This window comes from Scardinius erythrophthalmus, assembly GCF_964197995.2.
Source record: "Scardinius erythrophthalmus genome assembly, chromosome: 9".
NCBI lineage: Eukaryota > Metazoa > Chordata > Actinopteri > Cypriniformes > Leuciscidae > Scardinius > Scardinius erythrophthalmus.
Genome location: NC_138229.1, coordinates 337,501 through 360,000, shown reverse-complemented (window position 1 = coordinate 360,000; position 22,500 = coordinate 337,501). Strand labels below are relative to the sequence as shown.

The 22,500-nt window shown below is 48.6% G+C and overlaps 1 protein-coding gene across 1 annotated transcript in view; it reads right to left on the bottom strand.

Annotated features, from left to right (window-relative positions):
* The window catches only part of ptprsb (protein tyrosine phosphatase receptor type Sb), a 148,196-nt gene that overhangs the window by 34,340 nt on the left and 91,356 nt on the right, over positions 1-22,500 (bottom strand). The window contains exons 9-19 of the mRNA XM_081375411.1: positions 22,167-22,480; positions 21,333-21,600; positions 20,321-20,457; positions 19,674-19,818; positions 15,132-15,431; positions 11,392-11,585; positions 10,431-10,457; positions 10,023-10,140; positions 7,285-7,379; positions 5,752-6,005; positions 587-674 (exon numbers count right to left, since the gene is read on the bottom strand). Of these exons, the coding sequence (XP_081231537.1) occupies positions 587-674; positions 5,752-6,005; positions 7,285-7,379; positions 10,023-10,140; positions 10,431-10,457; positions 11,392-11,585; positions 15,132-15,431; positions 19,674-19,818; positions 20,321-20,457; positions 21,333-21,600; positions 22,167-22,480 (1,940 nt within the window). The remainder of the gene's footprint in view (positions 1-586; positions 675-5,751; positions 6,006-7,284; positions 7,380-10,022; positions 10,141-10,430; positions 10,458-11,391; positions 11,586-15,131; positions 15,432-19,673; positions 19,819-20,320; positions 20,458-21,332; positions 21,601-22,166; positions 22,481-22,500) is intronic.

Sequence of the window (22,500 nt, the reverse complement as noted above, 5' to 3'; positions counted from 1 at the left end):
TCATCTCACTTACACAAAAAAGATTCAGTATTCCTCAAAATGAATAAAAATCAGTCAAATGCACAATCAGACTATGCAAACCTCCAATAATTAAATGTTAAATAAAACAAATATATTTATGCATTTAATCTCACTTCATTGACCAATGTTCTTTGTATAGACTTTAGTTTTTACTGGTGAAGTAAGTGTTGAAAGCTGCAAGGTGTGTTTGAGCGGCGCCCTCTACTGTACACGCGTGAATCTGGCGCTAAGGCTAGCACTTTTGTGTTATAAAATGCCCAGACCGGGTGAGAAAAGGTAACGCAAAAGTAATGTACCGCATTACTATTCTTAAAAAGTAACTAAGGAACGCAATTAGTTACTTTTTAAGGGAGTAACCCAATATTGTAATGCATTACTTTTTAAAGTAACTTTACACAACACTGCTCATATGGTTGATAGGTTGATAATTATCATCCGATAAGAAGACATTCCATGATTGGATAACTGGACTGACCAGCGGACCAATGGCGTCGCAGCATCTCAAATGCTGGTTTGGTTAACAGTGAAACTGGCGCTAAGGCTAGTGAGATTGTGACGGCTGTACCTCCTCCAGGTCCATCTCGTCTGGGCTCTTCAGATGACGGATCACTCCTCGGGCTCTCTTCAGAGGAACCACCACCACATAGATGTTCCTGCAGGTGCAGACGCAACAGGAGTTAGTTAGTTCTCAGGATCTCATTACGCACACGAGCTGCACACTAATGAACCCTAACGAACGTGACGCAGACGCTGCATTTCAGCTGTGTGTGTGTGAATTACAGAATGAATTGACAACAAATCAACATGAATTTAAAGTGCCCCTGTAGTGAAATCCAGCTTTTAATGTTGTTTAACGAGTGGATCTCTGAGTGAGTGAGTGGAGGCGGAGCTCATTTGCATATTCATAGAGTCGCGCATACTAAATGAGGCAACGGTGTCGAGTTACATTCAAGATATGTTAAAGCAACAACATGGAACTTTTCCTCTGCGGTCGCCCTACAGGTTGGAAGCGGAATTGTCCATTACCGCTGTCGTAAAATGATTTACGGTTACTGTATATGAAGCATGCAGGTTTTTTTCATATGGGCAATGACAATATTATTAATCTTCCCCCTTTCATAATTTATACATGTTTAGTAGACTAAACATTTTAACTCAAACATTTGCGATTTGCATGTCGATTGCAATGCTCAAATCTGAACGAGAATGATAGCGATAGCATCCTAACCATCTAAAACTACCATGTTAGTGTTTACTAGCTACCAGATTGATAATTCGCTCATCTACTAGCTGATTCATGAAGATAAATAAATGGAGGACCAGATAGTTTCCGTAACGTAGCCAGGCAGACAACAGATTAGAAAAACTAAAGATAGTATGCAAGCAATTTACAGTTACTTACTAGTTCAACAGCATGACGGCCAAGTCAGCATCGGTCTGGTAACTCTCCTCCTCCATAAGCTAACGCCAGCGAGCAAACGCTCGACCAATATTGATCTTCGTCCTGACTTTCAGTTTATCACTCTCCCTTTTCCTCTTCCGACTCTACTCCGACAAAACCTTGGACTTCTTACGTTTCGCTGCTGCTTCAGCCATGACGAAAACAGACGCACGAAAACAAACGCGCTGGTTGGCCACATTTGAGGAAGTGTTGGGCGAAGTGACGTATGCCGTAAAGCAGTCGAATTTTGTAGTTCTTTTTGAGCTCTGGTTACTACCCGCACCCCGAAGTTACATAGTGCCAGTAAAAGCGATACAGACCCCGTCAGGCTCTGGCAGACGTCTCATTCAACCTATTGTAAGTCGATGTACTATCACAAGGGTCTTGGAAATATATTATGAAGGTTGAAAAGTTACATGTTGTTGCTTTAAGGCATTAAGAATTTTTCTTTATTAAAAAAACGTTTAAATATGTAATTTTACTGATAAATAAAATGATTGACTTCTTTAACTTTGGCAGCACTTTACAATAAGCTCCCATTAGTTAATGAAGTTAATGCAATAACTAACATTATCAATGTGCGAGACAATTGTTACAGTATTTATTCTACAACTGCAGTGAACCGTCCGAGTTTGTGTGAATATTTGTGAGTCGTATATTTATCATCTGTCTTTCTCGCAGATGAAGCACACTTCTCGGCTGGCGTCTGCTGTGACACACACATCTGCACAGTGAGAGCGGAAGCGTGCGCTGCGGTGAGATCGTGCTGTAAAGTGTGTGCGCTGCAGTTATTGCATCGGGAGCTGAAATGATTTTCTTCCTGAGCTCAGCATCCAGAAGCAGCCAGAACACAGATTGACTGCGGCTCTGAATTATTCACAGTGCAGCAACCGGACGATTCCTGCATGTGTGTGTGTGTGCTTGACTCCTGTCCTCTCCTGCATGTGTGTGTGTGTGCTTGACTCCTGTCCTCTCCTGCATGTGTGTGTGTGTGTGCGCTTGACTCCTGTCCTCTCCTGCATGTGTGTGTGTGCGCTTGACTCCTGTCCTCTCCTGCATGTGTGTGTGTGTGCTTGACTCCTGTCCTCTCCTGCATGTGTGTGTGTGTGCGCTTGACTCCTGTCCTCTCCTGCATGTGTGTGTGTGTGCTTGACTCCTGTCCTCTCCTGCATGTGTGTGTGTGTGTGCTTGACTCCTGTCCTCTCCTGCATGTGTGTGTGTGTGCGCTTGACTCCTGTCCTCTCCTGCATGTGTGTGTGTGTGCTTGACTCCTGTCCTCTCCTGCATGTGTGTGTGTGTGTGCTTGACTCCTGTCCTCTCCTGCATGTGTGTGTGTGTGTGCTTGACTCCTGTCCTCTCCTGCATGTGTGTGTGTGTGTGCTTGACTCCTGTCCTCTCCTGCATGTGTGTGTGTGTGCGCTTGACTCCTGTCCTCTCCTGCATGTGTGTGTGTGTGCTTGACTCCTGTCCTCTCCTGCATGTGTGTGTGTGTGTGCTTGACTCCTGTCCTCTCCTGCATGTGTGTGTGTGTGCGCTTGACTCCTGTCCTCTCCTGCATGTGTGTGTGTGTGCTTGACTCCTGTCCTCTCCTGCATGTGTGTGTGTGTGTGCTTGACTCCTGTCCTCTCCTGCATGTGTGTGTGTGTGCTTGACTCCTGTCCTCTCCTGCATGTGTGTGTGTGTGTGCTTGACTCCTGTCCTCTCCTGCATGTGTGTGTGTGTGCGCTTGACTCCTGTCCTCTCCTGCATGTGTGTGTGTGTGCTTGACTCCTGTCCTCTCCTGCATGTGTGTGTGTGTGTGCTTGACTCCTGTCCTCTCCTGCATGTGTGTGTGTGTGTGCTTGACTCCTGTCCTCTCCTGCATGTGTGTGTGTGTGCGCTTGACTCCTGTCCTCTCCTGCATGTGTGTGTGTGTGTGCTTGACTCCTGTCCTCTCCTGCATGTGTGTGTGTGTGCGCTTGACTCCTGTCCTCTCCTGCATGTGTGTGTGTGTGCTTGACTCCTGTCCTCTCCTGCATGTGTGTGTGTGTGTGCTTGACTCCTGTCCTCTCCTGCATGTGTGTGTGTGTGCGCTTGACTCCTGTCCTCTCCTGCATGTGTGTGTGTGTGCTTGACTCCTGTCCTCTCCTGCATGTGTGTGTGTGTGTGCTTGACTCCTGTCCTCTCCTGCATGTGTGTGTGTGTGCTTGACTCCTGTCCTCTCCTGCATGTGTGTGTGTGTGTGCTTGACTCCTGTCCTCTCCTGCATGTGTGTGTGTGTGTGCTTGACTCCTGTCCTCTCCTGCATGTGTGTGTGTGCGCTTGACTCCTGTCCTCTCCTGCATGTGTGTGTGTGTGTGTGCTTGACTCCTGTCCTCTCCTGCATGTGTGTGTGTGTGTGCTTGACTCCTGTCCTCTCCTGCATGTGTGTGTGTGCGCTTGACTCCTGTCCTCTCCTGCATGTGTGTGTGTGTGTGCTTGACTCCTGTCCTCTCCTGCATGTGTGTGTGTGCGCTTGACTCCTGTCCTCTCCTGCATGTGTGTGTGTGTGTGCTTGACTCCTGTCCTCTCCTGCATGTGTGTGTGTGTGTGCTTGACTCCTGTCCTCTCCTGCATGTGTGTGTGTGCGCTTGACTCCTGTCCTCTCCTGCATGTGTGTGTGTGTGCGCTTGACTCCTGTCCTCTCCTGCATGTGTGTGTGTGTGTGCTTGACTCCTGTCCTCTCCTGCATGTGTGTGTGTGCGCTTGACTCCTGTCCTCTCCTGCATGTGTGTGTGTGTGTGCTTGACTCCTGTCCTCTCCTGCATGTGTGTGTGTGTGTGCTTGACTCCTGTCCTCTCCTGCATGTGTGTGTGTGCGCTTGACTCCTGTCCTCTCCTGCATGTGTGTGTGTGTGTGCTTGACTCCTGTCCTCTCCTGCATGTGTGTGTGTGTGTGCTTGACTCCTGTCCTCTCCTGCATGTGTGTGTGTGTGTGCTTGACTCCTGTCCTCTCCTGCATGTGTGTGTGTGTGTGCTTGACTCCTGTCCTCTCCTGCATGTGTGTGTGTGCGCTTGACTCCTGTCCTCTCCTGCATGTGTGTGTGTGTGCTTGACTCCTGTCCTCTCCTGCATGTGTGTGTGTGTGTGCTTGACTCCTGTCCTCTCCTGCATGTGTGTGTGTGTGCGCTTGACTCCTGTCCTCTCCTGCATGTGTGTGTGTGTGCTTGACTCCTGTCCTCTCCTGCATGTGTGTGTGTGTGTGTGCTTGACTCCTGTCCTCTCCTGCATGTGTGTGTGTGTGTGCTTGACTCCTGTCCTCTCCTGCATGTGTGTGTGTGTGTGCTTGACTCCTGTCCTCTCCTGCATGTGTGTGTGTGTGTGCTTGACTCCTGTCCTCTCCTGCATGTGTGTGTGTGTGTGCTTGACTCCTGTCCTCTCCTGCATGTGTGTGTGTGTGTGCTTGACTCCTGTCCTCTCCTGCATGTGTGTGTGTGTGTGCTTGACTCCTGTCCTCTCCTGCATGTGTGTGTGTGTGTGTGCTTGACTCCTGTCCTCTCCTGCATGTGTGTGTGTGTGTGCTTGACTCCTGTCCTCTCCTGCATGTGTGTGTGTGTGTGCTTGACTCCTGTCCTCTCCTGCATGTGTGTGTGTGTGTGCTTGACTCCTGTCCTCTCCTGCATGTGTGTGTGTGTGTGCTTGACTCCTGTCCTCTCCTGCATGTGTGTGTGTGTGTGTGCTTGACTCCTGTCCTCTCCTGCATGTGTGTGTGTGTGTGCTTGACTCCTGTCCTCTCCTGCATGTGTGTGTGTGTGTGCTTGACTCCTGTCCTCTCCTGCATGTGCACCGTCTGATCAAACACCTCACGTATATGTTCAAACACACACACCTATAGACTAAACACGTAATACGCATGTGCACGCCGTGACCGTTTTCACAGATTCACGTTTTTTAAGTTTTACAGAGATGATAATGTTTTCAACATTTTTCAAAACTTGCACCTTGGATCCTGTTTCAAAGTTTGCGTTCTCGAGCTCCAAACACTGTTGTGTGAATGAGCGGTGTGTGTTAGCGGCCCCTAAGTTAATAACTAATGATCTTTACAACGGAAGTGAATCAGTCAAACTAACTTTATCTGGACAATAACTTTATTCTAGATCTGCTGTAAAGCCTAAACACTCTCTGTTACTGTAATCTCCTGTTATCACTGTAAAGCTGCTGTGAAACTCTATATTGTTAAAGCGCTGTATAAATGAAGATGACTTGACGTGACGTATGTGTGTGCATGTCATTATGACGTGTCCTCAAGCGTGTGCTGATTGGCTCGGGCACCTGACGTGGCTCCTGATGTCGAGCGAGGGCAGGATGATGGTGACCGTGGCCTCGGCCTCTCGCGTGTGGTCCAGCTCGGGCCGGCGGATCAGGATGGGTGGCGAGGTCTTGGCGTGGATGCGGTGTCTCAGTCCTCCCATGTTCCCCTCGGGACTGGTGATCTTGAAGTCGTAACTGGTGTTTGGCTGAAGGTTGGGAATCACCGCTTTCCTCAGACGAGCGTCCACCTCCATCTTCTGCCGGTTATACTCCACCTGAGGACCAGAGGACCGTTGCTAGAGTCAGAAACCCAAGAGCCACCAAACACTGCTGTCGCGCGAATGAACGGCCAGAACACATTAAAAGTTTCTGATTTCTCTCACTCACTCTCTCACTCACTCACTCACTCACTCACTCACTCACTCACTCACTCACTCACTCACTCACTCACTCACTCACTCTCACACACACACACACACACACACACACACACACACACACACACACTCTCACTCACTCACTCACTCACTCACTCACTCACTCACTCACTCACTCACTCTCACTCACTCACTCACTCACTCACTCACTCACTCACTCACTCACTCACTCACTCACTCACTCTCACTCACTCACACACACACACACACACACACACACACACACACACACACACTCTCACTCACTCACTCACTCACTCACACACACACACACACACACACACACACACACACACACTCACACTCACACTCACTCACACACACACACACACACACACACACACACACACACACACACACACACACACACTCACTCACTCACTCACTCACTCACTCACTCACTCACACACATACTCACTCACACTCACTCACTCAAACACTCTCACTCACTCACTCACACACACACACACACACACACACGCTCGCTCGCTCACTCACTCACTCACTCACTCACTCACTCACACACACACACACACACTCACACACACACACACACACACACACACACACACACACACACACACACACACACACTCACTCACACACACACTCACACACACACTCACTCACTCACTCACTCACTCACTCACACACACACACACACACAATCACTCACTCACTCACTCACTCACTCACTCACTCACACACACACACACACACACTCACACACACACTCTCACACACACACACACACACACACACACACACTCACACACACACTCACACACTCATTCACTCACTCACTCACTCACTCACTCAGACACAGTCTGGTTCGCTATCTTTGTGGGGACTCTCCATACACTTAATGGTTTTTATACTGTGTAAACTGTATATTCTCCATCCTTGCACTAAACCTACCCATCACACACACACCCACACCCACACCCACACCCACACCCACACACACACACACACACAATAGTATTTAGACACCACCTCCTAGTTTGAGTGCCAAACTTACATCTCAGCATAACTAACAGCTGATGCATCGAACCAAATCACTACATCCTTTTTTCTTCCCACACACTAATTCCCCAAATGCAGTGCAGCGACTCACAGTGAAGCGGTAGGGGGCGCTGTTCTCCGGGAACTCCCACGTCAGCAACACACTCGTCTTCGTTGCCAGATTCACAGAGAAGTTCCTCGGCACGTCTGTCCGAAAACACACACAGACACGAACAACACGTGAGACTGGCGTAATCAAAGAACTTCCACACACACACACACACACACTGGGCAGTGAGGGAGCCGCGTGCGCCGAGGCCTGTGCAGGGAATAGTGTGTGTGATGTAGAAGGTGAGTGTATGGCGGACACAGGTGTGGCTGACCCACCGAGAGCCAACACACATTCACTCGCTGCGGATCAAGGTTATTCAGAGGGAAGGAAGTCGAGAGGTGAGACATAAACCTCAAATACACACAAACAAACACTTATTTTATATGTGCCACACCACAAACTGGACTGGGAAGTGTTGGGAAATGTAGGAAGTGAAGGAACTCAAAATGCGGAAAAGAAAAGAAACTGTCTCAGTCTTACTATGAATTCAAGTGCTCGTCCTCCGATGGACTGTGACTGACACCTGTCACTTACCTCGAAACTCCGCCCCCTAACGACTGGCTGAGTGTTACCTGTGCTCCGCCTACATTCACATCTCCACTGTGATTGGTTGGGTGGGGTCGGTTGTGGGTGGGGTTTCGTTCACCAGTCGTACCTGTGTCGAAGGCTGTGGTTCGGAACCGCACCTGTGGGCTAAACGGGCCTGACCCGGCGCCGTTATGAGCCGATATTCTCACAGTGTACTCCTGGTCCGGGTTCAGCCCGTGAATGGTGTAGCTAGATGCATCCGCCGGCACCGTTAGCGTCCGCGGTTCAACGCCGCCTCCCGCTTCCTCGTACACGAGCGTGTATCCCGTATAAGCGCCGCCCGGCGGAATCCAGGAGAACTGCAGCGAGCAGCATGTGGCGTTCACTCGCTCCAATAGCTGCGGGAAACCTCTGGGAGGAAACTCCGGCACCGACAGCTCCTCTTCCGCCGGCTCGCTGTAGCCAGAGCGCCCTCTAGCGGCCAGGAGGAATGAGTACAGGCCTCCAGGACGCAGGTCGCTCACGTCGCGCCGGCGCTCCTCGGGTCCGACGTCCACAGAGATCGAGCGCGAGTGGTTTATGAGGCCGTAGGTCAGACGGAAGCCCCGGATCTCCTGCAGAGGGTCGGAGGATCGTTGGGTCGTCCAGATCACAGACGCTGACGTCTCGTTAACCAGATTCACCGACAGAACGGGACGAGCCGGCACTACAGGAGACACACACACAAACTCACAGTAACTGACTCAATCTAGCACACTCACGTAAAGCAATATAATATACACTGAATAGCAAATCTCAACTGCTTGATTGTTTCTAACTTTATTATCGCCCGGCTCTAATCCGCTAAACGCGGCTATAAGGCATGATGGGAGGGGCGCCGCTAACGATTTTGGGCGTGGGCCCTTAGAATCATCCTAACTCTAACTGATCTAAACACACACACACACACACACACACACTCACTCACATGTAACGGGTGTCTGCACCAGATGAGCGAGGCTCTAGGCTCCGTCTCCTCTGATGGTGTAAGTCGCACACTGATGGAGTACTCACACACACACACACACACACACACACACACACACACACACACTCACTCACTCACATGTAACGGGTGTCTGCACCAGATGAGCGAGGCTCTAGGCTCCGTCTCCTCTGATGGTGTAAGTCGCACACTGATGGAGTACTCACACACACACACACACACACACACACACACACACACACACACACACACACACACACACTCACTCACATGTAACGGGTGTCTGCACCAGATGAGCGAGGCTCTAGGCTCCGTCTCCTCTGATGGTGTAAGTCGCCACACTGATGGAGTACTCACACACACACACACACACACACACACACACTCACATGTAACGGGTGTCTGCACCAGATGGGCGAGGCTCTAGGCTCCGTCTCCTCTGATGGTGTAAGTCGCCACACTGATGGAGTACTCACACACACACACACACACACACACACACACTCACATGTAACGGGTGTCTGCACCAGATGGGCGAGGCTCTGAGTTCCGTCTCCTCTGATGGTGTAAGTCGCCACACTGATGGAGTACTCACACACACACACACACACACACACACACACACACACACACACACACACACACACACACACTCACTCACATGTGACGGGTGTCTGCACCAGATGAGCGAGGCTCTAGGCTCCGTCTCCTCTGATGGTGTAAGTCGCCACACTGATGGAGTACTCACACACACACACACACACACACACACACACACACTCACATGTAACGGGTGTCTGCACCAAATGGGCGAGGCTCTGAGTTCCGTCTCCTCTGATGGTGTAAGCCGCCACACTGATGGAGTACTCACACACACACACACACACACACACACACACACACACACACACACACACACACACACACACACACACACACACACACACACACACACACACACACACACTCACATGTAACGGGTGTCTGCACCAAATGGGCGAGGCTCTGAGTTCCGTCTCCTCTGATGGTGTAAGCCGCCACACTGATGGAGTACTCACACACACACACACACACACACACACACACACACACACACACACACACACACTCACATGTGACGGGTGTCTGCACCAGATGGGCGAGGCTCTGAGTTCCGTCTCCTCTGATGGTGTAAGTCGCCACACTGATGGAGTACTCACACACACACACACACACACAAACTCACATGTGACGGGTGTCTGCACCAGATGGGCGAGGCTCTGAGCTCCGTCTCCTCTGATGGTGTAAGCCGCCACACTGATGGAGTAAAGCGTCTCAGGCTGCAGATCCTCAATGATCAGCTCCTACACACACCAGGCATGATGTCAACACAACATTAACCAATCAGCTCTGACCTCACACCTGCTCTGATCACATGTTACTGGCGCATTCATTCATGCTTTCATTAATTAATTTATTCATGCATTTCTTCATTAATCCCTATTCAATCATTCATGCATTCTTTCATTCATTCCTTCATTAATTAATGCATTCCTACATTCATGCATTCATTCTTTCTTTTTCCTGGACTCTGACATGTTTCAGTCTCTGCTGTTCTTTCATAAGCTGCTCTGAAGCTGAAGCTCATACTCACATATTGTGCTGTCTCATCCACGTCCCTCTGACGGCAGGACACACACACACGTGAGAGATCCAGTGATGAGCAGGCGGCGTGTAGGAAGAGAAGAGGAGGGTGAGATTAATTTAGTGAAAGAACAGAATGGAGTTTGTTCATTCAGATCAGTTCACAATACTAACATAATCAATCAATACTAACAATCTCTCAATACTAACATTATCAATCAATACTAACATAATCAATCAATACTAACAATCTCTCAATACTAACATTATCAATCAATACTAACATAATCAATCAATACTAACAATCTATCAATACTAACATTATCAATCAATACTAACATAATCAATTAATACTAACATAATCAATCAATACTAGCATAATCAATCAATACTAACAATCTCTCAATACTAACATTATCAATCAATACTAACATAATCAATCAATACTAACAATCTATCAATACTAACATTATCAATCAATACTAACATTATCAATCAATACTAACATAATCAATTAATACTAGCATAATCAATCAATACTAACATACTCAATCAATACTAACATACTCAATCCTGCCTGCTAGCTTTCAACAAATTGTTACTTTATTTTTGTCTTAGTTTTAGGCAATATCATGATGTTACAGAGCCTGAACTGAAGTGTTATGAAAGGCTGATGGCCACATGCATCCAAAACACATTTCAATTCAGTCACATGATGCATTTCTGACTGAAACAACATATTGAATGAAAAATTAAACATGAATGAATAAAGACCCAAAAACTACAAACACACACCTAACATAAGAGTGAATGTGGCCATTTGTAAATTCATTTGAAAGATTATTATTCTGCTTCACTGTCTTGTATGTTCACAGAAAACAGCTTTCTTCTACGATACAAAATAAGCCGGATAAGACTAATTGGCAGATTATGTAAATCAGTTTGGGGGTGTGCCGGGGTCGCGACCTCACCTGGGCATCATCCAGCATCATGTCTCTGATGCGCGGCAGGCCATGTGACTCCCCGTTCTCCACACGCGCGTAATGAACCTGGTAACCGCGGATCTGCCCGTTCCGTTGCCCCGGCAACACAGAGCGCCACGACACTTTAACACAGGTGCTGTTTATCGGCTGGACGTCCACCTGACGGGGCGGAGCTCCGGGCACTGAACACACACACACACGCACAGATGTACGCACACACATGCACACAGATGTACGCACACAAACGCACACACACACACACACACACACACACACAATTAAAGTTGAATCTGCAGCGTTTCCCATTCAGTGATTTATCTGAGACGCCACAATATCAACACTGCCCAGCACAAACGGATTCAGGGCTTCCCAGTTATTAACTAGACTGTGGCGGCCCGAATATACACTTTATTGCCAAAAAGTATTGGGACACTCCTCCAAATCATTGAATTCAGGTGTTCCAATCACTTCCATGGCCACAGTTGCATAAAATCACCAGTGCAATATCTAAATCCTGTATCCTATATCCTGTCCTCAATACTAAATATTCCACGGTCAACTGTTATTGGTATTATAACAAAGTGAAAGCAATTGGGAACAAGAGCAACTCAGCCACGTAAAATCCCAGAGCGGGTAAGCGCATGAGGAGGCTCACAGTGAGGAGAAGTCGAGTCAACAGATACAGACCTCCAAACTTCTGTGGCCTTCAGATTAGCTCACGAACAGTGTGTAGAGCTTCAGGGAATGGGTTTCCATGGCCGTGCAGCTGCATCCCAGCCTTACATCACCAAGAGCCGTGCAGAGTGTGGGATGCAGCGGTTGCCAGGAGAACGGCACTTGCCTGACTGAATTGTGCCAAGTGTAAAGTTTGGTGGAGGGGGATTATGGTGTGGGGTTGTTTGGTGGAGGGGGATTATGGTGTGGGGTTGTTTGGGGGAGGGGGGATTATGGTGTGGGGTTGTTTGGTGGAGGGGGATTATGGTGTGGGGTTGTTTGGGGGAGGGGGGATTATGGTGTGGGGTTGTTTGGTGGAGGGTGGGTTATGGTGTGGTGGAGGGGGGTTATGGTGCGGGGTTGTTTGGTGGAGGGGGGATTATGGTGTGGTGGAGGGGGGGTTATGGTGCGGGGTTGTTTGGTGGAGGGTGGGTTATGGTGTGGTGGAGGGGGGTTGTGGTGCGGGGTTGTTTGGTGGAGGGTGGGTTATGGTGTGGTGGAGGGTGGGTTATGGTGTGGTGGAGGGGGGTTATGGTGCGGGGTTGTTTGGTGGAGGGTGGGTTATGGTGTGGTGGAAGGGGGGGTTATGGTGCGGGGTTGTTTGGTGGAGGGTGGGTTATGGTGTGGTGGAGGGTGGGTTATGGTGTGGTGGTGCGGGGTTGTTTGGTGGAGGGTGGGTTATGGTGTGGTGGAGGGTGGGTTATGGTGTGGTGGAGGGGGGTTATGGTGCGGGGTTGTTTGGTGGAGGGGGGATTATGGTGTGGTGGAAGGGGGGGTTATGGTGCGGGGTTGTTTGGTGGAGGGGGGATTATGGTGTGGTGGAGGGGGGTTATGGTGCGGGGTTGTTTGGTGGAGGGGGGATTATGGTGTGGTGGAGCGGGGTTATGGTGCGGGGTTGTTTGGTGGAGGGTGGGTTATGGTGTGGTGGAGGGGGTTATGGTGCGGGGTTGTTTGGTGGAGGGGGGATTATGGTGTGGTGGAGGGGGGTTATGGTGCGGGGTTGTTTGGTGGAGGGTGGGTTATGGTGTGGTGGAGGGGGGTTGTGGTGCGGGGTTGTTTGGTGGAGGGTGGGTTATGGTGTGGTGGAGGGGGGTTGTGGTGCGGGGTTGTTTGGTGGAGGGTGGGTTATGGTGTGGTGGAGGGGGGTTGTGGTGCGGGGTTGTTTGGTGGAGGGTGGGTTATGGTGTGGTGGAGGGTGGGTTATGGTGTGGTGGAGGGGGGTTATGGTGCGGGGTTGTTTGGTGGAGGGGGGTTATGGTGTGGTAGAGGGGGGATTATGGTGTGGGGGGAGTTATTGTGCGGGGTTGTTTGGTGGGGGAGGGGGGGTGATGGTGTGGGGTTGTTTGGTGGAGGGGGGTGATGGTGTGGGGTTGTTTGGGGGAGGGGGGGTGATGGTGTGGGGGGTGATGTGTGGGGTTGTTTGGTGGAGGGGGGGTGATGGTGTGGGGGGTGATGGTGTGGGGTTGTTCTTCAGGGCTCTTCCTCTTCGTTCCAGTGAAAGGAACTCTTAATGCTTCAGCAGACCAAGACATTTCGGACAGTTTCATGCTCCAAACTTTGTGGGAAGAGTCTGGTGATGTTCCTGTTCCAGCATGACTGCGCTCCAGTGCACAGAGCAGGACCATAAACACATGGATGAGGAGTCTGGTGTGGAGGAACTGGACTGTCCTGCACAGAGTCCTGAGCTCATCCCCATAGAACAGCTTTGAGATGAGTTAGAGCAAGACTGAGAGCTTCTCGTCCAACATCAGAGCCAGACCTCACTAATGCGCTTCTAGAAGAATGGGCAAAACCTAAACCTTGAGGAAAGCCTTCCCAGAAGAGTTGAAGCTGTTATAGCTGCAAAGGGTGAAGCAACTCCATATTAAACCCTACGGATCAGGAATGGGATGTCATTAAAGTTCATGTGCATGTAAAGGCAGGCGTCCAAAAACTTTTGGCAATATAGTGTATAATAACACAAAAGGTATTTAATGTCATGTTTTGTGTCATTACTGTCAAACAAACTAAAATTTAAAGTGCGATAAGGCTCTCAAAAGACACTTTGCTCACGCGATCAGCTCCGCGTCTCAGTTCACAGTGAATGAATGCAGTGAACTCCATCAGTTCAGCCTGTATTTGGGAACGCAGTTACGCATTATTACCACATTTGCATAGTTGACGATTAAAAGCTCACGGGTTTATCGCTTGCATGTATAGAAATTAGGACAAAACTAATTATGAAAAATTCATTTAATTTTCAGTGCATTCGTTTTACAATATATGGCTATTACTGTCATATAAATTAATAATATTATATTATTAGAAGTAGTAGTATGTTGTAATGTAGACTGAGACACTGTATCACAACTAAAAATAAGTTTGAGTCCCAGTTAAAGTTCCAGTACACGTTCATGCACTGGCGGCAACTTTGTTCAAGTTGCACACTGAATATGGGTTGAAGCTCTTAATTTTGAACTCAAAGAGCAACAGATTTATGAATTTAACTTTAAAATGTACATAATTTTCTTCCAGGGGGTAGAATCCTGTGGGAAACATATTAATATATTTAATTTATTATTGGATATTGAGGATATTATATTTATTATATCATATAATGTTTATTATATTATATTATATTTATTATATTACATTACCCTTTCTTCCTTTTGATTATAGTCAATGATGATGATAATTATCAAGTATTATCAAGATTTCATGCCAAAACACTGATCTGAAGAACTTCTAATGAAACATCAAGAACTTTATTGATCTACAAAGAAGCACCTGAAGAATCTAAAAGCTCTAGATTAGAAGAGGGATCTAATGCTGAACGACTGAAGAACCTCCTTCACAGCAGACATGAGTGTTTCAAAACTGATGTGAATAATGACTCTCTGATCTTCTGTAGAGATGCTTTACTCCTTAATCTGAACGCGTCTCATATCTGATGAAGTTTGATTCTGTTATTCTCCTGTTTATTATTGTGACACGATCTGTACTGTATAAAGCGCTGTAGGTTTGACTGATTTTACCGTCCTCATCGGTTCTGCACTCTACGGCTGGGCTCTGGGGTCCGAGGCCCTGCTCCGTCAGCGCTGCCACCGTGAGGAGGTACGAGCTCCAGCGCCGCAGGCCCTTCAGGAGTACCTGTCCCGCGTCCGGCTCCAGACGCAGCGTCTGTACTGAGTCTCCGCCGCCGCTGAGCTGATAACACACCTCGTACCCGAGCAGCGCCGAGTTCTGCTGCTCCTCCGGCGCCGGAGCCCAGCTCACCGACAGAGAGGAGGAGCTGACGGAGGAGCAGCGGACCTGAGCTGGAGGAGACGTGGGCTCTGACCCGAGGAGGAGGAGGAGAGGAGGATGAAGAGGAGAGGAGGAGGAGGAGGAGGAAGAGGGAGAGGAGGGTGAAGAGGAAGAGGAGGAGGAGAGGAGGTGGAGGAAGAAGAGGAAGAGGAGGAGGAAGAAGAGGAAGAGGAGAGGAGGTGGAGGAGGAAGAAGAGGAGGAGGAGAGGAGGAGGAGGAGAGGAGAGGAGGTGGGGAGGAAGAAGAGGAGGAGAGGAGGAGAGGAGGAGGAGGAAGAGGGAGAGGAGGGTGAAGAGGAAGAGGAGGAGGAGAGGAGGTGGAGGAAGAAGAGGAAGAGGAGGAGGAAGAAGAGGAAGAGGAGAGGAGGTGGAGGAGGAAGAAGAGGAGGAGGAGGAGAGGAGGAGGTGGGGGAGGAAGAAGAGGAGGAGGAGGAGAGGAGGAGGAGGAAGGAGAGGAGGAAGAAGAGGAGGAGAGGAGGAGGAGGAAGAGGAGGAGAGGAGGTGGAGAAGAGGTGGAGGAGGAAGAAGAGGAGGAGGAGGAGAGGAGGTGGAGGAGGAAGATGAGGAGGAGGAGGAGAGGAGAGGAGGAGGAGGAGGAAGAAGAGGAGGAGGAGGAGAGGAGGAGGAGGAAGAAGAGGAGGAGAGGAGAAGTAGAGGAGGAGGAGGAGGAGGAGAGAAGTAGAGGAGGAGGAGAGGAGGTGGAGGAGGAAGAAGAGGAGGAGGAGGAGAGGAGGAGGAAGAAGAGGAGGAGAGGAGAAGGAGAGGAGGAGGAGGAGGAAGAAGAGGAGGAGGAGAGGAGGAGGAGGAAGAAGAGGAGGAGAGGAGAAGTAGAGGAGGAGGAGGAGAAGAGGAGAAGTAGAGGAGGAGAGGAGGTGGAGGAGGAAGAAGAGGAGGAGGAGGAAAGGAGGAGGAGGAAGAAGAGGAGGAGGAGGAAAGGAGGAGGAGGAAGAAGAGGAGGAGGAGGAGAGGAGAAGTAGAGGAGGAGGAGAGGAGAAGTAGAGGAGGAGAGGAGGAGGAGAGGAGGAAGAGGAGGAAGAGAGGAGGATGAAGTGGAGGAGGAGGAGGAGGAAGAGAAGTAGAGGAGGAGGAGGAGGAGAGAAGGAGCAGGAAGAGGAGAAGGAGAGGAGGAGGAAGAGGAGAGGAGGAGGAGAGGAGGAGGAGGATGACGTGGAGGAGGAGGATGAGGAGGAGGAAGAGAAGTAGAGGAGGAGGAGGAGGAGAGAAGGAGCAGGAGGAGAGGAGGAGGAGGATGAAGTGGAGGAGGAGGAGGAGGAAGAGAAGTAGAGGAGGAGGAGGAGAGAAGGAGCAGGAAGAGGAGGAGGAGAGGAGGAGGAAGAGGAGAGGAGGAGGAGAGGAGGAGGAGGATGACGTGGAGGAGGAGGAGGAGGAGGAGGAGGAATAGAAGTAGAGGAGGAGGAGAGAAGGAGCAGGGAAAGGAGGAGAGGAGGAGGAGGATGAAGTGGAGGAGGAGGAGGAGGAAGAGAAGTAGAGGAGGAGGAGGAGAGAAGGAGCAGGAAGAGGAGGAGAGGAGGAGGAAGAGGAGAGGAGGAGGAGAGGAGGAGGAGGATGAAGTGGAGGAGTAGGAGGAGGAAGAGTAGAAGAGGAGGAGGAGGAGAGAAGGAGCAGGAAGAGGAGGAGAGGAGGAGGAAGAGGAGGAAGAGGAGAGGAGGAGGAGAGGAGGAGGAGGAGGAGGAGAGGAGGAGGAGGATGAAGTGGAGGAGGATGAAGAGGAGGAGGATGAAAAGGAAGAGGAGGAGGAGGAGGAGAGGATGAAGAGGAAGAGGAGGAGGAGAGGAGGAGGATGAAGTGGAAGAGGAGGAGGAGGAGAGGAGGAAGAGGAGAGGAGTCAAAAATAAAACAGAGAGGAAAGATCATTGAGGAACGTGGAGGAGGAGAAAACAACAGAAACAAGGCAAAAATAAATCAATACAACATAAAGACAAACGCAGAGGATGCGGCTACAAAAATAGTACGGATCAATAAAACAAATTATGAAAATTTAATTCAACTCAAAAGATAAATGATGCAAACAAAGGAAGAAAGAGGCAAAATGAAATGAAAGATGTGTTGCGATGCAGTGATGGAGAAATAAAACCATCTGTCTGTCAGAATCGCTCACAAAACAAGCATCTGATAAACATATTGACCAGAACAGACAATCTAATTAAAGCACCGCCGGGCGTGTGACGGAGCGCTGTTGCCATGGAAACACGGATTGATGGATGGAGCGACGCATCGGTCCAGGATCAGAATCCCTGACCAGATGGTGACAGACTGAAACCCATCGGGGATAGTGAGGAGTTTAAAGTTCCTCCTGCACATCCGAGACACATGAGCTTTAATGATGAACCTGACGAGGAGGAGGAGCTCTGTGTCTGCAGGAACACACTGTTCTGAAAGTCAAACGTCGTGTGTATCTGACGCTGCTTGTGATGTTCCTCATTCGGATACACACATCTGCTAAATCAATAAATATAAGTCTGCTTGACGACAGTTACAGTTCGGTTTCAATAATCCTCTAACGCCAATGCGAACATAAATGAACAGCCTAACTTCAGCAACGGAGTCATTCTGCCGTTCACACTCGAGTGAACTTAACGCTTAGATATCACTAAACACCAGGAGATTCAACTCGACTGTATGTAGATCACACACACACACACACACACACACACACACACACACACACACAGTTGCCTTAAGCATTTTTCTGAGCTTCGGTCTCTGTAGAATACGAGCGTATAGAATTGTGGGTATTATCTGTCATTAATACTGCGGTTAATGCGAGGCTTTGCTCTCCGTCAGTGTAATTGACTGAAACCTTTCCAGCTGAACGGCACAACGAGAGCTGAGAGAGTTATTAAAAATAACAAGAGATCCGAGACTTTCTCACAATCAATCAAACGATAAGGTTCTCGGTTCCACGACCCCGTGACCAGCCTCTGTTCTCACACACTCCTCTAACACAATCATTAAACTGACAAGCAATGAATCAATTAGCTTTATGGAATATGACATGTAGTGGCGTTCAGTGTGAGAGTGTGTGTTTGTGCCGGACTCATCACAACCACATGATGATCGAGCAGCTTATATTCATACCGTTTGAGAGTTCATCAGCATGTCAAGGACTGTGTTCGGATCAGGCAAGTTATGAAATAAATAATAAAACAGCGCCAGTTCCTTCCACAGATCCTGGTTCAGTGGAGTGATGATAGCAGTCTTACGGTTGCTGTGGTTCTCAGACCGCGGCTGTGGTTCGATCGTCCTCACTTACCGTTAACCATCCTGGAAAACACGAGCTTCAACAGCGTTACTGAAGAGCACTTCACCATCAACACACACACACACACACACACACACACACACACAACAGTTACTATCACTTCATAGAGCTGAAAAGACACTGAACTGAAGGAGGAAGAGAAGAAAGAGGTAAAAAAGCAGAAATTAAAAACACAAATCCCGTCCAGTTTTGTGGCTTTGGCTTGTTTTTCAAAAACCTCCTGGAAATACTTGTGGACATAAACATCACACACACACACCAATGCATTTCTCAATGACAGAGATGGATGGATGGATGGATGGATGGAAGGAAGGATGAATAAACAACTGGGGAGGAATTCAACCGTTTGTGCCTAAAAACATCTTTTTCAATAACCACCAATCCAATTTAACCAGGTGTTTGTGCACAGGAGTATTTAAACACCATTCTGTTCAGCGCAAACATGACTAAGCGAATTATAGATTCATAAACATCAGCACTATTTGGTAAGCAGGGGGTTTGCTGTTTGTGAACACTGGCTTCTGAAGAGCGACCAGTAAAGTGCTTGTTTGCGCCATTATCTGATTTGAATAGCGCGTGTGCAATTGAACGAAACTATCAGCACATTACTGAGTGTGTGTGTGTGTGTGTGTGTGTATCAGCACGCGACTGAATTCCTCCACAGCTCATAGTTTGTTTGCACCGCCAGACATTAGTTGTGTTTCCGCTTCCGCTCTGAAAACGACGACTGAGCAAAGAAAACACAGATTTATGACGCTCTGCACCAGCCGTGATCAACAGCTTATAGCAACCATCCAAACACAGTTCTCAGAAACATCCAAACACAGAAACAGAGCAAGGTTTGGAGCAGAGCGCCACACACTGTAAGACACAGGTTAAATGTGCTCCACCTCAATCATCGACTGATTCCCAGTCAGAACTGAGATTTAACATGAGTGGATCAATCCGGCTCCACCAGTGTCTTTGAGGACGGAGGCTCTCACACATACTTGCTTGCGCCGTGCGCTGGTTGATCTCGTTGGTGAACGCTCCGATGCCTTTGTTGGAAACGGCGGCCAGAGAGAAGGTGTATTCGGTGTTTGCGCGCAGACCCTCCACCACATACGCCGTTCTGGGCTCAAAGCTCCTCTTCTCCTGTTGGACAGAAAGACGATGATCTAAGCTCATGGTCTAAAGCGCACGGCGCAAGAGCACTTAGGGCGTCCGAATCCACTTTTGCCAGTTTAACGACGGGAAAAATGGTCGGCGCTCCCGGCGCATGGTCTAAAACGGTCGTTCCTATTCTCTTAATGAGTAATGGGTGTGTTTTGGGCGTAACCTGCAATAAACCAATCAGAGTCTCGTCTCCCATTCCCTTTAAAAGCCAGTTGCCCTCGCGCCATGGCAGATTCGCTATTTACACAGTGTAATTTGAGAGCGGAAAAACTGAACGCTTCTCTAGCGAGGAAACGGATCTGCTCGTTACTAACGCGCTCTTTAAATAACAAAAGAATACTGCGGCATTGACTTCAGACCAGATTTCAGTTGGTCAATGGCTCAAAATAGCAACGTCGCCATCATTCCGTCGGTTCAGAGGCCGATGCCGATCCCACTGAAATGTCCCGATTCGTAGCCCTCGAGTGGAGCACGTTCTCACCTGAACGCCGAGATCTGGAGATTTGTAGATGAGTTCGTAGGCTTTCACAGGCTCTTTGGAGTACGCAGGATCCCAGGTCAACTCCACGCTGGTGTCGGTCACTTTACCCACCGTGAACTTCCCCGGCTGCCCTGGGACTGAAACACAGATCAGAGACACATCAGAAGCCTGGTCGGAAACACAGGACACGATAATGGAGCCACACTACAGGAACAGTGCAGAGATGTCCCGCTTGGTGTCAGTGATGCTCCATCGAGAGCCGCATGTGAATGTGTGCGGTCACGGAGGTTCCCCCGTGCAGATTAGCTCAAAGGGTTAAGGCTCGTTCACACCAAGGACGATAACCATTAAGATGATGATAAAGATATAGTTCTAAAAATCGCTCTCAATATTAAACAATAGCAGAGTTCATAGTTCACACCACAGCTATAACGATAACGTTTCCACAACATTGTCTTGCTTTCCCAGAAGTTGCGGTGAAAAAGACTAGGTGTTGTTTTTATTCCACTTTATTGACTACGTCAGCTAAATTCGTTGTTGGATTATTATATCGATTACACTAGCTTCACTCGAAACATAGCATGCTGAGGACATCTACTGGTTAAAGCCTGTAAATGCAACAACAATGGCGTTGTACACACTTTACATTTATGCATTTGGCAGATGCTTTTATCCAAAGCGACTTACATTGCATTTCAAGCTGCACACTTACATTCTTATCAGTATTTGCTTTCCCTGGGAATCGAACCCATGACCTCGGCGTTGCAAGCCCTAACACTCTATTGTGAGAGCTCGAGGAAAGCACTTTGAAACCGCAGCGCGCAAGCTTAGAATAAACAAAAAAAGTTTTATAAGTTTTAAAATGATATAGTTATCTTTATGGTTATCGTTATAGTTATCGTTCTTGGTGTGGAAGCACATATAGTTATCGTTATGGTTATCGTTCTTGGTGTGATCAGCCCTCTAGGGTGGAACTGCAAGAGACTCGATGGCGTGTTCCTCTCCGGCTCACCTCCAGGCCTCACTTTGACGGGGACGGGGTCGGAGAAGGGTCCGTCTCCCACAGATGTGAACGCCAGCACTCGGATGGCGTAGGTCTCGGACGGCACGAGGCTGTGGATGGTCGTGATCGTGCTGTCCTGAACGTTGTGGATCTGCCAGTTGCTCATCGGCTGCGAGGGATCCATGGTGTAATACACCCGATAGCCCTTGATCATCCCGTTGGGCTCCTCCGGCTCGTCCCAGCGCACCACCACTGCGTTCTGGGATATGATGCGTGCCTGGATTCAATTCAGTTCACGGTTATTTGTATAGCGCTTTTCACAATACACATCATTTCAAAGCAGCTTTACACTGCAAAGAATACTTTTATTACTTAGTATTTTTGTCTTGGTTTCAGTCCAAATATCAAACATTTCTTAAATCAAGATCCATTTACTAGATGAGTAAAATGCCATAAGATATTAAGTCTTGTTTTCCGGGGGAATTAATCAAAATTAAGTGAGTTGATTCTTAAAAAAAGCAAAATTATTTGCGAATGGAGTCAGAAAAATAATCTTGTTTCTGTTTAAATTAACATTCTTTTTCTTAATGCACCAACTCAATTAATTTTGATTAATTCCCCCAGAAAACAAGACTTAATATCTTATGGCATTTTACTCATCTAGTAAATGCATCTTGATATTTGGACTGGAAACAAGACAAATATACTAAGTAACAAATTTATTTATGCAGTGTACAGAAAGTGCATGAGTCCATATTACAATTTAGAGTGATCTGTATGTATTTCAGAAATGTACATCTACAAAATCACAGTTTAAACAGTGTAATAATTGAATGCAGATGCCTGGATGTTCCTCGGCGGGCTGGCGGGCGCTTGCTCTCCGGTTCGGGCCTCCACCCTGTTGCTGGGCGGACCCTGGCCGATGGTGTTGACGGCGGACACGCGGATCTCGTACTCGGTGTTGGGGTACAGGCCGCCGATGCTGTAGCGGGTCGTGGTGATGGAGTCCACCGTCTCGAACTTGCTGTCCGGGGACTTGGCGCGGTACTGGATGATGTAATAGGAGACGGGGTCGGGGTTCCCAGAGTCCCAGGTGATGGTGACGCTGGTGGGGGTCGTCTCCGTGACGATGGGGGTACCAGGAGCTCTGGGTAAAGCTGAGAGAGAGAGAGAGAGA